The sequence below is a fragment of the Tachyglossus aculeatus genome, chromosome 4 (assembly GCF_015852505.1).
Source record: "Tachyglossus aculeatus isolate mTacAcu1 chromosome 4, mTacAcu1.pri, whole genome shotgun sequence".
Lineage (NCBI taxonomy): Eukaryota > Metazoa > Chordata > Mammalia > Monotremata > Tachyglossidae > Tachyglossus > Tachyglossus aculeatus.
In genome coordinates this window covers 137,204,422-137,224,862 of record NC_052069.1, presented here as the reverse complement: position 1 = coordinate 137,224,862, position 20,441 = coordinate 137,204,422, and the positions used below count along the sequence as shown (strand labels likewise).

General features: G+C 53.5%; 1 protein-coding gene across 11 annotated transcripts in view; it reads left to right on the top strand.

Moving 5' to 3' along the window:
• The window catches only part of DYSF (dysferlin), a 157,711-nt gene that overhangs the window by 84,835 nt on the left and 52,435 nt on the right, over positions 1–20,441 (top strand). For all 11 annotated transcript variants that reach the window (XM_038744614.1, XM_038744611.1, XM_038744609.1 and 8 more), the window contains 6 exons: positions 1,403–1,432; positions 1,813–1,839; positions 9,737–9,838; positions 11,073–11,234; positions 13,289–13,454; positions 13,721–13,794. In XM_038744614.1, coding sequence (XP_038600542.1) covers positions 1,403–1,432; positions 1,813–1,839; positions 9,737–9,838; positions 11,073–11,234; positions 13,289–13,454; positions 13,721–13,794 — 561 coding nt within the window. The remainder of the gene's footprint in view (positions 1–1,402; positions 1,433–1,812; positions 1,840–9,736; positions 9,839–11,072; positions 11,235–13,288; positions 13,455–13,720; positions 13,795–20,441) is intronic.

Sequence of the window (20,441 nt, the reverse complement as noted above, 5' to 3'; positions counted from 1 at the left end):
TCTGCCCCAGGCTCTCCCCACGGCAGAGAACGACTCCACTCCCAGCATGGTCTTGAAGCTGAGGGTTTGGGATGTGGGGATCCCCAGCAGGGAAGCCCCCCAGGGTGTCGATCCCCCTGCCCCTCTTACTCACTTGAATCTCAGAAGGGATTAGTTCACAGCCTCATGACCGTCACTAGTCGAGCCCCGCTCCAGAGCCGGAAAGGTGATCGCCACTGTGGCTAGTGCCCCAGGCGGGGACCCCCGGCCCAGAAAGGATAGTTTGAGTTGCACCGCTGCCTGAGGGACAAAGGAGAGGGGGAGATGAGAAGCAGGGAGCCGGTGTTGGGCTGAGGAGTGGAGGGAACGGAGACGGGAGGAGAGGAGGGAATTATGGACCTCTGTCCCCCTCCCCCTAAAGCCGCTGAGTCCAGTCGAAACTCAGGAGGCCTTGGTTCTAATCCCAGCTCCGTCACTTCTCTGCTGGGTGACCATGGGCAAGTCGCTTCACTTCTCTGGACCTCATTTTCCTCATCTGTAAAGTGGGAATACAATGTCTGCTCTCCCTCCCTCTTAGACTGTGAGTCCCTTGTGGGACAGGGACTGTGTCCAGCCTGATTGAGAAGCAGCTTGGCTTAGTGGAAAGAGCCCGGATTGGGAGTCAGAGGATGCGGGTTCTAATCCCAGCTCTGCCACTTCTCTGCTGGGTGACCTTGGGCAAGTCACTTCACTTCTCTGTGCCTTAGTTACCTCATCTGTAAAACGGAAATTGAGAGTGTGAGCCCCGTGTACTTCCCAAGTGCTTAGTACAGTGCTCTGGACACAGTAAGCGCTCAATAAATATGATTGAATGAATGAATGAATGAATGTGAGACAGGGACTGTGTTCAGCTTGATTACCTTTTATCTAGTAAACGCTTAACAAATACCATAATAAGTATTATTACTGATAGCTCAGTATGGGGAGGTGTGCCCAGCTGAGTTGGTGTGGTCTGATCCTGGAGGGGTAATCTAGGAGGGCTTCCATGAGGAGGGGAGATTCCAAGTAGCATATGGAAACACAAAGCGGAACCTCAGGCCTCCTCCCCTTACAGAAGAGATGGTCTGGCCATCGGCCCAAGCCCCCTGCCTATCCCAGGGCTCGAGGCTCTCCAGTTGTCCCCTACTGGCTCACCCCCAGGCTGGGTGCCAACCCTAGGCGGGGGTTGAGGAAAGAGAACCCAGTGAGAGATGGTAGTGTCGGGTGGAGGTTGTGTTTCGAAGTCCCGATACCCGCGGGTGCCAACGTGAACAGAGCCAGGGCCAGAGTTCAATCCAGCTCTGAACCCTCTGGGAGTCAGAAGTGTCTGCCGCTGGCGGTTTGAGGGTCGGGGCGGGGTTGGTCCATGCTGACTTCTCTCACCACTTCTCCCTTCCCTCCACAGCCGGCCCTTCATCACGTCCCTGGCTTCGAGGTATAGGTATCCTGGACTCCCCCTGCCTCTGCCTCCAGGATGAGAAAGGCACCCCCTCTGGGGAGGGGGTTGGGATTATACCGTCTCCCTCTGACATCTTTCTGCTCTCCCTGACCCCAGCACGGCAGAAAGCAAGGCGTGGGAGTCTCTAGATTTACTCTGAGGTCTCCTCTGACCGTCTGGAAGGTGTCTCCCTTTTCCCCAGGCCTTCACTTCCAGGCCACGCCGCCCCTTACCCTTCTCGGATGGCCCTGAGGGTGTGCAGATAGGGTTGATTTTTGGGGTACCCACTGGGCTCATGAATCTGTGTTTCCTCCCTCCCCCACCCCCACTTTCCGCTTCCTGAAAATCGTCGGCCTGAACCGGGACGAACAAACCAGTCTGAGCTTCCCAAGATTTGGGATGAGGTGAGGGTTTTGGTTGGGTTGGGGGCAACAGGGAGGGAGCCCATGGCTTTGCTGGCGGGCCAGGCCGGACGGAAAGTGGTACATCCTTGCACGTGCTCCCCTGTGGTCTAAGGGGGTGGCCCAGGCCTGGGGGGAGACAGGGAGGTGATGGGGCTCGGGTTTCGGGAGGGTGTGGGGTGAGCTGAAGTTAAGATGACAACCTAGTGAAATCAGTCTTCTACCTCGAGTGAGGGCACTGGGTTACTGTGGTTTGTGCTCAATTATCCGGGGCTTGGTGATCCAGAGGGTGGATAATACAGGCCGCTCATGCCTCCTCTTCCTCCCTGCCTTTGAGCATTTTCCCTGCTCACCAGCCTCTCCTGATGGTGGGTTGGGAAGAGAAGCTGGTGGAACAAACGTGTTGGTTGGCTTGCAGGGGAGCAGCCTGGGTCAGGCAGAGTTTGGATTAATCTGGGGAATTCTTTTATACGCATTCCCTCTGAATAATTGAGACTGGGATGTGCCCAGGTTATGTTGCCATGGGAAGACCTTCTCACTGCCTTTCTCTTTCTGGGCAGTGGGTCCCCACCGCTGAACCCTCCTTGCCCTCACCACCCCGTCACTTGAATGGCCAGATCATCGTCACGGTCATTTGGACACCCCAATGCCCCAGCCTGATAGGCACCCACAGATGGCTTCTGCCTCTGCCCCCTGGCTACCAGGCCCAGTGGGGGAGGAGGAGAGCATCCCTGGAAGGAACCGGACCCCCGTTGACAGCCCAGGAGTCAACCGATCGATCAATCGATCGTTGATCAAGTGTTCAGCAGATCTGAAGAGGGCTGGACTCTGGCTGCAGGAAACCCCTTCCCCCTCCACCACCACCTGAGTGGGCAGAGAGTTTTCTCTCCCCACTCCCCCTCCCTTAATGGAAACCATCGTTGTTCAGGAGCCCTAATAAGACCAACATGTCTGTGCTGGTAGAAAGGCGGCTGCCAGGCACACAAGCCAGGATGTTCCGGTTTGGGTCCTGAGGGCGAAGGGGGTGAGGAGGTGGGGGTCCTGTCAGAGAGGCCATGGGCAGGACACTGGAACAGACGCACACACACTCTCTCTCTCACACACACACACACACACACACACACATGCTGTACACACTGGGGGAGAGACAGAGGGAGGAGGAGGAGACATGGTCTCTGCCCTTCAGGGCCTGCCAGTCTGATTAGGGGAGACTGAACAGACACACCCACACCCACATATACTCACACGTGTGTGCACGCACACACACACACACACACACACTCACTAGAAGCTGACAGGGTGGTGGAGGAGAGGGAACAGACAAAGGCAGTAAGAGAATGAAGAAGCCAGAAGCCTAGCTCTGCCCAGAACCATTCAGCCATCCCCACACCATTCAGCCCCCTGGGCCCTGCTCTCTGAAACAGCTATGCCACTTGGGGCCGGGAGGGCAATTGCGAGCATCTTCGGTGGCAGCAGCGATCCAGGGGGCTGACTGGGGCCGTCCCGGTGAAGCTCTGAAGGTCAGCAACGGCCTCAGGGGTAGGGAGAGGAGGTCGCAGGTTCGTGGGGCAGATGGGGAATGGGAGACGAGAGGAGGAAGGAATTGGGAGTAAACCATCCCTTCCCCGACCCGAATGGGCTGGTGGCTATCTGCAAGCTCGCCTTAGGTGACAGCCTGGGATGGCAGGACTCCCACGGCTGACCTCTGGCCCAGGGTCAGCAGGACAGGGATGATAACTCTTGCTTTGGCTTCTGTCTCCCCCTCCCTGTCGGCCCTTGGCCCTCACCCACAGCTGTGTACACCTGGGGACTTCCACCTTCAGGGCCTTCTACATGTGGTACTTTTGTCTTAACTTTTAATTGCTCCCCCCCATTCTCCCTGCTCCTGCAGTATTGTCTCATTGTTTAGTGCCCTCTCTTCTTTCTCTCTATTCCTGCTCCTCTCAGCACATCTGCCTCGCTTTCCCCTCCCTCGCTGTCCGGCTTCCATCCCCTCCCTGCTGCCAGTTCTTGGCCGTGGCTTGCCGTGATGGTTGCCCCCATTAGTTTGGACCCAGGTAGTGGTCTGCTTCCCAAGCTGGCCTTCCTGCAGCCTCCTTCCTTGGTGCATCGGTGTCTCCAAAGCACTGTCCCACTAGTTATCCCGTATCCTGTTTGCGACAGCCCCGGGGCTCAGGAAGAGGCCGGGATCGCCCCTCTGCCGTTTTTCACATGGTGATGCCGAGGTCCAGAGAGGTCAAGTGACATGCCCAAGGACACCCAGCAGGCCCGGAGTGTGGCTGAGATTAGAACCCAAGTCTCCTGATTCCCAGTCCAGTGCTCTTTCTGCTAGGTCATGTTCCTTCCCTGGCCAGCCCTGGCCTCTGAACTGTCTCCCTACTTCCTCCCTTCCCCCCAGCCCTAGGTCAGCCTCACGGTCCATCCAGGCCCAGATTCTGTCTCTAATAGCGGCCATCCTGGACACTCACCTTCACGGACAGGATTGAGGCCTACATGGCTCACGGCCCAAGAGCCCGCCTTGGAGGGAGACATCTGGACAAGTCCCTGGCTGTTGTGCTGGGAACAGGGACCTCCCCCGTCTCCCCATCCGTGGCTGCCCCCACTTGCCACAGAACCACAGTTCCATGAAGATGAATTAGATTAGTCAGAAAGGGAGATCAGAAAGGACCTCCCAACCTCCTGCCTCTCCCCACTTCAGTCCATACTTCACTCCGCTGCCCGGATTAGCTTTCTACAGAAGCGTTCAGGACACGTCACCCCCCTTCTCATAAATCTCCAGTGGTTGCCTATCAACCTCCATATCAAACAAAAACTCCTCACTGTTGGCTTTAAAGCTCTCTATCACCTTGCCGCCTCCTACCTCTCCTCCCTTCTCTCCTTCCACATCCCAGCCCACACACTCCTCTGCTCTGATGCTAACCTTCTCACTCGAGTCTCGATCTCACCTGTCTCACTGCTGACCCCTAACCCACATCCTACTTCTGGTCTGGCACCCCCTCCCTCCTCAAATCCTCCAGACAATCACTCTCCCCCTCATTCAAAGCCCTACTGAAGTTGCACCTCCTCCAAGAGGCCTTCCCAGTCATCAGGTGCAGAGTAGAAAGACAAGGAAGGGTTATGCCGGGTGAGTTGTTTTTTCACCCAAAGCCTGATTTCTTCTTGGCCCATTCCCGGTTTTCTTTGGTCCCATGCTGACGCTCCCAGTTGCCTTAGGGGCCTGCCTCAGTACCCTGCTTCCTGGACCCCAAATCTCAGCTCCTTCCGGGGCTCAAGTGGGTCCCCATACCCGGACCGGTGTCCATCGTGAAATCGGGCAGCGGTGGGCAATCCTCTCCGTGGAGGCCCTGGTGTGTCTAGTCCACCAGCAACTATGTTAAACAAGAAACCGCTGGTGCCGTGTGGTTGCACGGTGTTTGGCCTGGCTTAGGGGGTGGCTGACTCACCCGTTCCTCGTTCCATAGCCTCGATGCTGGGTTTCTTTTTAAAAAAATTCTCCCTTCCCTCCCCCCCCACCGCTTTTTTTTTATAAGAAGAATGGATGGGACAGCCTTCTGGACCCCCAGCTGAGACCAAACTTGGCAACCCAAGGAGCCAAGCCTATTTCAGGGAAGCGACGTGGCCTTGTGGAAAGAGCCCAGGCCTGGGAGCCAGAGGACGTGGGCTCTCATCCTGTCTCTGCCACTTGCCTTCTGGGTGACCTTGGACACTTAACTTCTCTAGGCCTCAGTTTCCCCTTGTATAAAGTAGGGATCCAACAACTGTTCTCCCTCCCCTTCAGACTGTTAGCCCCATGTGGCACAAGGACCATGTCCAACCTGATTATCTTGTACCTGCACCAGAGCTCAGTCCAGTCCTTGGCACGTAGTAAACATTTAACAAATGCCACAATTATTATTATTATTATTTTTAATGGTTCTTGTTAGTGTGCACTTGGTGCCAAGCACTGGACTGAGCACTGGGGTAGGCCCCCAGTCTAAATAGGAGGGAGTAGGATTTAATTCTCATTTTACAGATGAGGAAGCTGAGGTGAAAAGGAGACATGGAGCACAATGGAGACTGGGTCTGACCTGATCAATCACTCAATCAGTCAGTGGTATTTATTGAGTGCTTACTATGTGCAGAGCTCTGTATTAAACGCTGATCTGGTTAGGGCTACCCCAGCGTGTAACACATAGCTCTTAACGAATCCCACCATTATTGCTATTATGCATAGCAACAAGTACCAGTTCATTCATTCATTCAATCGTATTTAGCGCTTACTGTGTGCAAAACACTGTACTAAGCATGAGGGAGAGTACAGTAGTACAACAAACAGACACATTCCTGCCCATAATGAGCTCACAGTCTGCAGAGCCCTCCTGAGTGGCTTCACTGCCCCTCGAGGTCCTCCCCTTCCCGGGGTCTGGGACCACATTGAGTTGGGGCGAAATGTTGCTTAACATTTAACTCCCAATCAGTCAATCATCAATCAATAGTATTGATTGAGAGTCTGCCAGGGTGCCGGGTATGACCCAAAGAGCTTGGGGAAGTATCATGGAAGTAGAAGACATAATTCCTGCCATCAAGAATCACTCAGGCTCCCCTATTCTCCTGGGGGTTCAAGAGGGCACCGGCAGAGGAGAGAGAAAGAGATATTCAGCCTACAATCGGTTATCCATTTCAGTGCCGATCACTGAAATTCACAGATAATCCCCCAGACCGCGACCCAGTCTCGGTCTGCGTTTCCAACCTCCATTCAGAGCCCAGCATTTCCCTCCTCTATCTTCTGCCCTGTGCCAACCCTGCTTCCTCGGTGGCCAACCCCAAGGCCAGGGAGGAGGAGGAGAAGCAGGGCCTCATGGGGCCTGGTCCTCACCTGATGGGTGGCAGTATCAGCCCCAGGATGAGCGAGAGATAAAGTAGGATGGAAAGGTGGACGGAAAGACAGCAGAGAGGCCGAGATGTTTTTGGTGCCTCTCCGGTTTACCGGCCTCCTTCTCCTCTCCCGGCCTGCTAGAGAGCACCGTGAGGGTGGGGCTGGGGCATGTGTCTGAGGAGACAGAAATCTTACCCAATTCCCTCCCCACAGAAAGGGAGATTCAGCCTTCTGCAGGGAGATGCAGTGGCTAATAACCAGAATTCAACTGGAGAGGAAACTGCCTCGCCAACCTCCCTCACTGAGAACGAGCCAAGGGCCCTTCTGCCCCAAGCAGTGTGTGCTCAGCATAGCCCCTAGGCCCTCTCAGCTTGGGATGTGCTTAAGACGGTTAGAACTAGCCCTCCCACCTTTCGGGCCTCAGAAGGCCGAGGAACCGGGACTCCAGCTTTGACACTGCTGTTCGTACTTCCTGCCCTCTGGGAAAGGTATTTCCTTGAAGTTGCCTGCTCCTGGACAGGCATAACTCAAAGGCTGCTCACTGTTGCATGGAAACGATCCATCAGTCAGTAGCATTTTTTGACAGCTTACTGTGTGCTACAGAGTAGTGTCCTAATAAAGTTAGCAAGCACCATCCTGGCCCTCAAGGAGCTTCCAGGGAGACAGGCGCCTAAATAAATTTCAGGTAGTGGGAATAATAGTGTGTATTGTCTTCTCTGACAGGCCTTTCCATTTAAGACCTCATTTTGAAGCAGCGTGCATAGTGGATAGAGCCTGGACTTGGGAGTCAGAAGGTCATGGGTTCTAATCTGGGCTCTGACACTTGTCTGCTCTGTGACCTTGAGCAAGTCGCTTCACTTTTCTGGGCCTCAGTTCCCTTTTCTGCACAGTTCCTTGACTGTGAGCCCCATATGGGACAGGGATTGTGTTCAATCTGATAACCCCAGCACTTAGTACAGTGCCTGGCACATAGTAAGCACTTAACAATCATCATTCATTTCCTCTATCTGCATTGCTTATGCTCTTGTATCTGTATCCTTCAAACATTTAGTATTCACCCTATCTTCAGCCCCAAAGCAGTTCTGTACATATCTGTAATTCGTTTATTTAAATTAATGTCTGTCTCCCCCTCTAGACTATAAGGTTTTTTTTCTTTTTTATGGCATTTGTTAAGTGCTTATCATGTGCCCAGCACTCTTCTAGCAGTAGCAGTAGTGTTAGTAGCAGTGACAGTAGCAGTAACAATAATAACAGAAGTAGAAACAGCGGTAGTAGTAATAGTAACAATAATAATAATAGTGATATTTATGAAGTGCTTACTATGTGCCAAACACCGTTGTAAGTTCTGGGGTAGATTCAAGCTAATCAGGATGGATATAGTCCCTGTCCCACATGGGGCTCACAGACTTCACCCCCATTTTATAGATGAGGGAACTGAGGCACAGAGAAGTTAAGTGACTTGCCCAAGGTCCACAGCAGACAAGTGGTGGAGCTGGGATTAGAACCCAGAACTAATCTGACTCACAGGCCTGGGCTCTATCCACTAGGCCACCTTGTTATGGGCAGAGATTGTATCTACCAACTCTGTTTTGTTGTACTCTCCCAAGAACTTAGTACAGTGCTCTGCACGCCATAATTTCTCAATAAATACCATTTATTGATTGATTGATATCAGAGATGTATCAAGATGCTACAAAGGGGGCTGTAGTAATTGAAGGCCACTGGAGGGGCTGAGGTTGGGAGATATGAACTGGAGAGGTTAAAAATTAATCAGGAAAGGTCCTGGAGGAGATGTGAAGGGCTTTGAAGATGGGGAGAGCAGGCATCTGGTGGCCATTAAGGGGGCGGGTGTTCCCCATGCAGGGGAGGCCATGAGAGCGAGGCCCAGGGAGGAGGTGAATTGGAAAGAATAAAGAAAATGAGCTGGGATATAGTGGGAGAAGAGAGTGGATGAGCAGGAGGGTAGAGAGCTTCCATCCGATTCCCTGTTGGAGTCATCATGTTGGGTTTCCGCCTCCCTTCCCTGGGATTGTTTCCATCTCCACCCCCCAGACCCACGAGGAGAGTCAGCAGTCACCCAAGTGAAGCAGCATGGCTCAGTGGGAAGAACACGGGCTTTGGAGTCAGAGGTCATGGGTTCAAATCCCGACTCTGCCAATTATCAGCTGTGTGACTTTGGGCAAGTCACTTAACTTCTCTGGGCCTCAGTTCCCTCATCTGGAAAATGGGGATTAAGACTGTGAGCCCCACGTGGGACAACCTGATTACCTTGTATCCCCAAGCGCTTAGAACAGTGCTTTGCACATAGTAAGTGCTTAAAAAATGCCATTATTATTATTATTATTATTATTATTATTATTATTATTATTATTATTATTATTATTATTACTGCAGACTGAGGGGCTGCAGGACACCCCATCCTAATCCCAACTCTGGCCCTGGCCTGCTGGGTGCCCAAGGGCAAATCGCTTAACCTCTCTGAGCCTGTTTCTTCTTCTGTAAAAAGGGGATGTGATGTCTGCTCTCCCCCCTGCCCCAGGTGGGATGCAGAGTGGGTCTGATCTGGTTCTCTTGTACCTGCCCCATTTGCTTAATGCAGTGCTTGGCTCATAGTATGGTTATTAATTGAGCAAACACAGAGCATTGATACCCTCTCAAACAAACATACGTGTGTATATGTGCCAATATATATTTATCTACCTGGTTAAGCCTGGCTATCCCTCCTGCTTGCAGGTGGTTTTGCTCAGGTCCTGAGAGGTGACCCGTTAGCTTGGGGTATGACCTTGTGACAGAACTGGACTCATCCTCTGCTAGGCTGCTGCCTGGGCTACCTGTGGGGATTGGGATGGTAGCCTCCTGACCTCTTAGCTTCGCCGTCTCCCCCGCTGCCTCTGTCTCCCCCTTCCCAGCCTCCCTCCTCTGGATCCTGTATCCTGCCTTCAGGCCGGCTCCCCCGTGGTGTGGGAGGAAGGGGCTTGGAAGGGCTGGGGGGTAACTTTCCTGTTCTCTGTCTCTCTTCCCGTGCGTCTGTCCGCTGCTGCCCAGGCTGGAGACTCGGACTTGCCCTACCCGCCACCCCAGCGGGAACCCAACGTGTACATGGTCCCTCAGGGGATCAAACCGGTCTTGCAGCGCACGGCCATTGAGGTGAGCGGTTAGGCCGGGTCAGCGGTTCCCCTTGCAACCGGGGAGCCATCTGAGGGCAGGAGGGAGGCTGGATGTACACAGCTGACAGAGCTGACAACTTCTTTGGAGGTTGGGGGCAAGAAGGGGTGGGGATCCTAGGGGGTGAGGGCCGGGATGGGGATGGGCTCCATTCATTCATTTATTCATTCATTCGTATTTATTAAGCTCCTAATGGGTGCAGAGCACTGTACTAAGCACTTGGGAAAGTACAATACAACAATGAAGAGTGACAATCCCTGACCACAAGGAGCTTAAAGTCTAGAGGTGGGGAGACAGATGCCATTACAAAAAATCAGATATCAATGAAGAGTGGGTGGCCCAAAGAGCCACCCTTTGGGGTCTTTTCAGCCCCAGTTAGAAACACCCAAGTCTGCTCAGCGATGTCATGGGGGGTTGTAGCGGTTGGTGGGAGCACTCCCTCATCTCTCCCATGGAGCGGACATTAATGAGCATGGGGACTCCATTCCCAAAGGCAACTGGGCAGTCAGAAGCAACAGTCGGCCCAGAGGGGTTGGACAAGGCCATGTATGAGTGGTCAGTGCTGGTTCACTGGAGGGATGGTCCAGGATGGAGAGGGGAGAGTCAGGGATGGCGAAGGAAGCATCAGGGCTATAGGATGGTCTGGCTGGGTCACTGGACGAAGACTTGGGTGTGTTAGATCGTCCATACTGGGTCACTGGAGGGACAGTCAGGGATGGAGAAAGGAGAATCAGGGGTGTTGAATGGTCCATGATGGGTCACTGAAGGGACAGTCAGGGATGGAGAGGGGAGAGTAGGGGATGTTGGTGGTCCAACCTGAGCCATGAGCGTGGGTGTTCAGGAGGGCAACCAGCACGTGGTTTCTCCAAGTGCCCCATGCCCCCCATCAAAGCCAGAGTGCTGAGTTGGCTGGGTCGTGGTGCTGAGCCAAAGTGATGCTCCGCTGGGGACTTCTGGCCTTATTAGGGCAGGGCCTAGATCTGGGCAAGGTGACGCCCCTGGAAAGGCCCCTTATAAAGCTCCCTGGAACTCCCCACGACCCAGACACTTCTCCCGTGTCCTTTTCCTCTAGCCCACAGCCCTCCCCACCGCTTATAATTCCCGATTCCCTGCCCACCCTCCACAGGCTCCAGCCCACCAAGGCCCCACCTCCAAACACTCGGGCCCCTCCTGTGACCTCACAACCCGGGCCTGCCTCACTCTGGGGTTTCCACAGATCCTGGCCTGGGGCCTGCGCAACCTGAAGAGTTATCAGATGGCCAGCGTGACGTCGCCCAGCCTGGTGGTGGAGTGCGGTGGGCAGGCTGTCCAGTCATGTGTCATCAAGAACATCAAGAAGAACCCCAACTTCTCTGTCAGTGTGCTCTTCATGGAAGTGGTGAGAGGCGCTGGGGGCAGGGTGGAGGGAGGGCTCTGCCTGAGACCCATCTCCACGCCCTTCCCCACGGCCTCAGAACTGAGGCCTACCCGGTTCACAGCCCCAGAGCCCACCTTGGAGGGAGATGTCCAGACCCGAGTCTGGCTATTCTGCTGGGGACAGGGACCCCCCCCCGTCTCCCCATCCGTGGCTGCCCCCACTTGCCACGATGGGAGTGTGGTTCTATTAAGATCAACTAGACTAGACTAGTCAGAAAGAGAGGTCAGAAAGGACCTCCCAACCTCCTGCCTCTCCCCACTTCAGTCCATACTTCACTCTGTTGCCTGGATTATCCTTCTACAGAAACATTCAGAGCATGTCGCCCCCTTCTCAAAAATCTCCAGTGGTTGCCCATCCAGCTCCGTATCAAACAAAAACTCCTCACTGTTGGCTTTAAAGCTCTCCATCACCTTGCCCTCTCCCACCTCACCTCCCTTCTCTTCTTCTACATCCCAGCCCACACACTCCTCTCCTCTGGGGCTAACCTTCCCCTTGATCTCACCTATCTCGCCGCCGGCCCCTGGCCCACATCCTACCTCTGGCCTGGAGCATACTCCCTCCTCAAATCTGCCAATCACTCTCCCCGTCATTCAAAGCCCTACCGAAGGTGCACCTCCTCCAAGAGGCCCTCCCAAACTAAACCCCACTTTTCCTCAGCTCCCACTCCCTTCCACGTCACTCTGACTCGCTCCCTTTGCTCTTCCCCGCCTCCCCACCCCACAGCACTTATGTATATATGTATATATCTGTAATTCTATTTATTTATATTGATGCTTTTTAACTTGTACTGATGTCTGCCTTCCTACCTCTAGACTGTGCGCCTGTTTTGGGCAGGGATTGTCCCTCTTTATTGCTTTATTGTACTTTCCAAGCGCTTAGTACAGTGCTCTGCACACAGAAAGCGCTCAATAAATACGATTGAATGAATGAATGAATGCACAAAACTGGAGGAGCTGATGACATACTGTATTTCCCCAAAATAGGTCAGGCCCCACCGTGAGTCGACCACTGTTGTTGAGGCACTGTAGGACATGAAGGAAGCTTGTGGGGGTTGGCAGTAATAATAATAATAATTGTGGTACTTGTTAAATGTTTACTGTGTGGCAAGCACTGTTCTAAGCACTGGGGTAGATTCACTCATTTATTCAATCCTATTTATTGAGCGCTTACTGTGTGCAAAGCACTGTACTAAGCTCTTGGGAGAGTACAATATAGCAACAGACCCATTCCTGCCCACACTGAGCTCACAGTCTAGAGGGGGAGACAGACATTAATATAAACAAATAGATAAATAAATAAATTACGGATATATTCTGATATATACATATGTGCTTTAGGGATGGGAGGGAGGGAGGGAGGATGAATGAAGGAGCAAGTAAGAGCAGCGCAGAAGGAAATGGGAGAAGAGCGGGCAGATACAAGTTAATCGGTGGCACACAGTCCCTGTCCCATGTGGGGCTCGCAGTCTCAATCCCCATTTTACAGATGAGGTAACTGGGGCACTGAGAAGTGAAGAGACTTGCCCAAGGTCACACAGCAGACAAGTGGCAGAGCCGGGATTAGAACTCATGACTCATGACTCGTGCTGTAGCCACAACTTCATACTGCTGCTCCATACTAGTTCTAGGGGTGGAGCTGATGCAGACTAAGACAGCAGCGGTTCCCAGGTTGGCTCCGGGCGGTAGTCTGAGGGGAGGCCCGAGGAGACCAGATCCTGGCTCACCACCCCTACCCTCCCCCAACCTGCCTGTCCTTGGCTGGGTCTCACCTCTCCCTCTAGACTGTAAGCTCATCTCTAGACTCTAAGCTCACTGTGGGTGGGGAATGTGTCCATTTATTGTTGTATTGTACTCTCCCAAGTGCTTAGTACAGTGCTCTGCACACAGTAAGTGCTCGATAAACACAACTGACTGACTGAACGAATACCCTCCCCGCCTCCACCCCTCCTCAGCCTAAGCTCACCAACCCCTGCCCTCGCCCCTCCACGATTGTGGCTCACTGCCCCCTGCCCACAGCGCCTGCCGAAGGAGGAGCTGTACTGCCCACCCATCGTCATCAAGGTGATCGACAACCGCCAGTTTGGCCGCCGGCCAGTGGTAGGGCAGTGCACAGTCTGGTCCCTGGAGCCGTTCCTGTGTGACCCGTCGCGGGAGGAAGCCATATCGCCTGGACAAGCCCCCGGTACTGAGAGGGGAGCTCCAGGCCTAGCTGGGGGGGGCTGTGTGGAACCGGACAATGAGGGAAGGCACCGAGGAGGGAGGGCCTAATCTGGGAAGGCTTCTTGGAGGAGGGAGTCTTGGGATTGACTGCTGTGATGGGGGTGGGCCATCAGTAAGGGCAGTGAGGCAGGAGGGGAAGAGAGAGCGAGCTACTGGTGGGAGGACCGTGCTTGGCCTTCAGGCTCGGGTTGGTGACCTCTCTAATGGGCCGCGTCTCTTGCCCCCCAGATGAGGTGAGCCTGACGCCCCGAGATGAGATGCTGATTGACATTGATGACAAGGAGCCGTTGCTTCCCGTCCAGGTAGGAGGGACGGCCATCCGGCCTCTGTCCTGCATATGCCTGGCAGGGGGCCAGGGGGAGTCTCTGGGACAGCCCTCGGCATGATGCCCGGCTCTCTGGTGGTGCTGTGTGGGCTCTGCTGAGACCACCTCTGGCCATCGGCCCGTCTGCCCCCCAGAATCACAGCCTGGGGAGAGGCAGGACCGGGGTCTGCTCTCTGCTCGGGGGAAGGGGCCACCCTGACCTTCCCCCACTCCCTCCCAGGTTCCCCTTCGGGGCCATCGGTGAGGGTAGGGCCACGGCAGGGGGCTGTAAAACTTGCAGTGCAGCTTGTCAATCAGGGTGATGGATGGGCAGTCAGGTCTGGGTCTGGACCTGGTTATCCGAAGCCTTGGCAGCACCCGTTCTGTCTGCCCAGAGGAGCAGAGAGGCAGGCCTTCTGTCTCTGCCTCGCCTGGAGAAGCAGCATGGCATAGCGGAGTGAGCATGGGCCTAGGGCTCAGAAGGTCATGGGTTCTACTCCCGGCTCCACCACTTGTCTGCTGTGTGACCTTGGGCAAGTCACTTCACTTCTCAGTTACCTCATCTGGAAAATGGAGACTGAGACTCTGAGCCCCACTTGGGACAGGGACTATGTCCAACCCGATTTGCTTGTATCCACCCCGGCGTTTAGCACAGTGATTGGCACCTAACAAGCGCTAGACTGTGAGCTCATTGTGGGCAGGAACTTGTCTGTTTGTGGTTTTATTGTACTCTCCCAAGCACTTAGCACAGTGCTTTACAAACAGTAAGTGCTCAATAAATATGATTGAATAAACAAATACCACAATCATTATTATTATTATTATTACCTAATCCCTGCTTGTCTTCCCTCTCCCACCATGCCCCATCCCAGGCCCATTCCCTCTGGCCCTCCAGGGTCCTGGGGGTTTCCTAGACTCAGAGCCTGGGGAGGGGGTTTACATCCACAGGATCAGGGCTAGTTTTTTCCATTTGGCTTCCTCATTCTGTGCCTGGGGAACAGTTTGGAGAGTGAGAGAGAGAGAGCAAATGCCAGCCCTCGGAGCAGGGGCCTGCTTTGCCAAGGACCAGATGGATCTCGGGCTCGTGGCTCCCTTGGTCTGGCTGGGAGGCTCCCAATTGCCTCTGGGAGAAACGTCTGGATGGAGCCCCCCACTTCTGGTGTCTCATCCAGCCCTGCTACTCCCAGTGATGGGGACGGTACCTGCCCCAAGCAGCCTTATAAATCGGCCCCCCCTCTCATGTATACCTTTTCAGGCACACACTTACATGCACACATGTGCACATTCATGCATCCATTAATGCACATGTGCATGCTCATAAACACAAACACATACATATGTGCCCACAAATGCACGTGCTTGTATGTGCACTTGTCCATGCCCGCCAACACGCACACAGATTCCCACATTTGTGCACAGTGATGGACACACCCATGCATGCACAGCACCCAAATTCACACCGAACCCTACACATTTGCCTTGCCCCACTGTCTGGCCCCAGATGGCCAGTATCTTCCCTCCCTAGTTCCCTAACTTGTATCCATCCATCAGTTGGATTTTATTGAGCACTTCCTGTGTGCAGAACCGTTTGGGAGAGTAAAGTGTAACAGAATTGGTAGACATGATCCCTGCCCACAAAGAGCTTATAATCTAGAGGGGAGGACAGATGTTAATAAAAATAAATAACTTATGGTTATATACATAAGTGCCGTGGGACTGAGGTGGGTGTGAATAAAGGGAGAAAATAAGGGAGTGGGCAAAGAGGAAATGAAGACTTAGGGAAGGTTTCTTGGAGGAGATGTATCTTCAGTAAGGCTTTGAAGGTGGGGAGAGTGATCATATGTCAGATATGAAGAGGGAGGGCATTCCAGGCCAGAAGCAGGACATGAGCGAGAGGTGGGCTGCGAGATAGATGAGCTCAAGGTACAAAGAGTAGGTTGGCACCAGAGAAGCGAAATGTGCAGTCTGGGTTGTAATAGGAGAGCAGCAAGGTGAGATAGGAAAGGACAAGGTGATTGAGTGGTTGATGGATTTTTTTTATGGTATTTGTTACGTATCTACTTTTAGCTAGGCACTCTACTAAGTGCTAGGATAGAAACAAGCTAATCAGGTTGGACACAGTTCCTTTCCCACCTGGGATTCACAATCCTAGTTCCCATTTTACACTTTAGGGAACTGAGGCACAAAGAAGTTCAGCAACTTGCCCATACAGCTGACAAGTGGTGGAGCTGGGATGAGAACCAGGACCTTACTCTATTGACTAGGCCACGCGGTTTCTCCGACCGAGTCCCCTGCCAGCCAGGGTACCCCACCTACCCCTCCTGGCCCCCGATCATCTGTCCCACAGATAACTGGTGTCCGGATGCCTGTGGTTTCTCTACTCCTCACCCCCATTCCTTGGGAGCATCAAGGCAACCTGCTCATCCCAGCTGAGCCTCTCTGGGGCCGGGGAGGGGGCAGTTTGGCTGGGGTGCAACCTTATCACGGGCATTGGGGAGACAGAAACTGCCTCCTCTGGGCACTCTGGTGGGGGCAACAGTGGTGGTGGCAATCAGGGCAGGGACCCGGGAGTGCCGGGGAAGGGGGAAATGTCAGGGGTTCAGATCCTTCTGCCTCTTCCTCCTCTGCATCTCTGCCCCCTTGCCACCTATCCTGTCTTCCCCCTGCTGCCCCTCCCCACTGCCTCCCCTGCCATATCCCCCCATGAATAATAATTAATTTGTTAAGCGCTTACAATGTGCCAGCTACAGTTCTTAAGCACTGGGGTGGATACAAGCAGATTGGGTTGGATCCAGTCCCTTAGCCCACTTGGGGCTCACAATCTCCATCCCCATTTTACAGATGAGGCAACTGACACCCAGAGAAGTGAAGAGACTTGCCCAAGGTCACACAGCAGACAAATGGCAGAGCTGGGGTTAGAACCCATGACCTTCTAACTCCCAGGCCCATGCTCTATCCAGTATGCCATGCTGCTTCTCTATTCTAGTCTAACTCATGATCTACTAATAGGGAAGCAGCATGGTGTAGTGAATAGAGCACGAGCCTGGGAATCAGAAGGTCATGGGTTCTAATCCTGGCTCTGCCACATTTCTGCTGTATGACCTTGGGCAAGTTGCTTCACTTCTCTGGGCCTGAGTCACTTCATCTGTAAGATGGAGATTGAGGCTGTGAACCCCACATGGGACAGGGACTGTGTCCAATTTGATTTGTTGGCATTCCCAGCACTTAGTACAGTGCCTGGAACAGAGTAAGTGCTTAGCAAGTACCATTATTTTTATTATCATTATTCACGACACTGGCTGAAATCAGGCAGTGGTATTTACTGGGTGCATACTGTATGCGGAGCACTGTACTTAGCAGTTGGGAGAGTCCAGTACAGCAGAGTTGGTAGACACCATCCCTGCCCACAAGAAGCTTACAGTCTAGAAATTATGGGCCCTCCACCTTGGTGTCATTCACGTGAGTTTTCCCTACTCTCGCACCCATTTATTCGTTCTCTGTCAGCTCCTTCTCCCCAAGGGGGAGAGGGATCTCAGCTCAGCCAGCTTTCCTCTCTGGGAGCCGCTGGGATGGATTCGGAATTTGTTGGAGCTGGGAGGCGGCAGCTGACAGGCTTCTGCTATATCCTGAGGTTTCTCCCTGGCCTCAAGTAGGAAAATCTGAACCCCAGCCCCCCGGAACTCCCCGGGATGTTTTGATTCTTGGTGGAGTTAGGGTTAATTGCTTCAGCATCAGTCTTGCAGACAGTCAGATGAGGGGCACCCCCAAACATCTTGCCCACCTCCAGGGGGACTCCCAGCCCTTCCCTCCCCGCCCCCCCCCCCCCGCCCCGGATGCCTGGTGCTGATGGATCTGTTGGCACTGGACCCCAGAGGGCTCCTTTTCCATTTTGTTGCAGTGCCGGCTGTCTCCTCAGCCTGCTTTTTAGGAAGTCTGATATTAATCATGTTTGTTAAGCACTTCACTCTGTGCCAAGCACCGCACTAAGCTCTGGGGTAGACACAAGATAATCAGGTCAGACACAGCCCTTATCCCACATGGGGTTCATGGTCTAAGTAGGAGGGAGAACAGCTATTTCATCCCCATTTTACAGATGAGGAAACTGAGGCCCTGAGAAGTCAAGTGCCTTGTTCCACGTCACACAGCAGACAAATGGTGGTCCCCTGACTATCACGCCTGTGCTCTTTCCACTAATCCCCGCTGCTTCTCAATTATTCATTCATTCAAGAGTATTTATTGAGTGCTTACTGTCTGCAGAGCACTGTACTAAGCATTTAGGAGAGCACAATACAAAATAAAGAGACACATTCCCTGCCCACAACTTTTTTACAGTCTAGAGTCGGGGACATAGACTCATGTTGGAGCTCATGAATTGAGGGGCCAGACCCTCCCAGGTCTCCCCCATCCCCAGAGACTCTCTGGTGGGGGCTTCTCCATAATTTCCAGCAGAAATGATGGCCACATAATATTCCACGATGCCCAGTGGGGGCTGTGGTGGAGCTGGAAGTGGGACAAGGGGCAAAGTTGCCCAGGACCAGCACATTTTCCAGAAGGGATTTTTCTGCTGGAGAATTCATTTTCCTCCCCCAACCTGCCCAGGGCAAGTGTGAGCCCCCAGGGAGTGCTCTGGAAGCCAGGACTGGTATTTCTCAAGCCACGAGCCACAAGCCCTGCTCCTGTCGTAGGTGTGGCCAGTCCAATCAGCAGGTGGCTGCATTCAGGGCTCCTCCACCTGCCAACCCTGCCCCACTGTGGGGACCCCAGAAAAGCCCTTAATAATAATGATGGCATTTTATTAAGCACTTAATATGCTCAAAGCACTGTTCTAAGCACTGGGGTGGTTACAAGGTGATCGGGGTGTCCCACGGGGGGCTCACAGTCTTAATCCCAACTTTACAGATGAGGTAACTGAGGCCCAGAGAAGTGAAGTGACTTGTCCAAAGTCACACAGCTGACAAGTGGCAGAGCCGGGATTTGAATCCATGATCTCTGACTCCAAAGCCCAGGCTCTTTCCACTGAGCCACACTGCTTCTCTTTAGGCCTTTAGGCCTTCCCTTTAGGCCTGGGCTGGCGGGCCACCCAGGCATCAACAAGGCCAACTCCCAGCCAATCAGGAAGTCAGTTATTTCCCAGCCTCATGGGAAATAACAGTGGCAGTAACAGAAGAATAACCCTAAGAATAATTACTGTGTTATTTGTTAAGCACTTACTATGGGCCAAGCAATGTTCTGAGAATTGGGGTAGGTACAAGATAATCATGTCCCACATGGGGCTCATTTTCTAAATAGGAGGGAGAACAAGTATTGAATCCCCATTTTGCTGATGAACTGAGGCACAGAGACATTAAGTGATTTGCCCAAGGTCACACAGCATACACATGGCGGAGCCAAGATTGGAACCCAGGTCCTCTGACTCCCAGGCTTGGGCTCTTTCAACTAGGCCACACTATTTCCCATAGAATCTGCCCAGAACCCCAGCCCAGCCATCCTGAGGGTCCGCAAACGTGGCCCCTGGTTGCTTGGAGGAGTCAAGTACTGGTTGAAACCCTGCACGCTTACCCTCATGAGCAGGGATGGACTGGCCAACACCCCTGACTTTCCCCTCTCCACCCCTGACTGCCCCTTCAGTGACCCAGCACAAACCATTCAACACCCCTGACTCTCCCCTCTCCATCCCTGACTGTCCCTCCAGTGACCCAGCATGGACCGCTGATTCATCAACTTATTCATGATAACAAGAAAAGTTTCGCTTCATAGCTGTTGCATAGACAGATTTACTCAAACATATGCAGGTATATTAGTCTAACTACACCCTATTTTCAATATGAAAAGACGCTGTATAAGAAACTTAGTCAAAACGTCCACAACATGAAGTTTCCCTCCGGCAGCTGCCCTGGCAGCTACTGGAACCCCCTCCCCTCAAAGAACCCCATCCGGCAGAACCAAGCCGTGGGTCCGTGGGTTTCATTAGAAAGAGTCGCCCATCCGTATGCTCTTCCACGTGCCCTTCTGCGCGCCCCAAGTGCCCACGCAGAAGACCCCCACGGAGAGAAGCTGAGCCTGGGTATTCCCGGCATTTGGAATCAGACCCCATTCTGTCTGCTGAAGGGGACCCTGGGGTTGTGGCCAGCCTGGGATTTCTGATCGGAGCCGCTCTCCCGACCTGCTCCTAATTAGGCTGATTGATGAGTGGGGGTGGGGGTGAGTGGGGGTGGGGTGTGTGTGTACATATGTGCACACCCCGGCATGGGTGTGCCTGTGGAAATCACCAGACCCTGGCTGGATGTAGTGAAGCCCGTGGAAATCACCAGACCCCACCCCACCCCACCACCCCAAGCAAAGTGGTCAGCCCCATGACCCCAACTGGGTCGAGCGGGGGAGCTGAAGTCGGGGCAGAGCCAGGGCAGGGGAGCTGGAGCAGGGGCAAAATTTGGGCAGGGGAGCCAGGACAACAGGGAAAGGGAATTGAGGTACGGAGAGGCTGCGTAGGGGGCGAAGCTAGGACACGGGGTAGAACTGAGGAAGGAAGAGCTGGGACAGAGGCAGAGAAGGGGCAGGGGAAGCTGGGGCAGGGAGCAGGTGTGGATTTGGAGTTGGGGATGGAGCAGGGGCAAGGGGAAGCAGGGACCATTTCACTGTGACCAA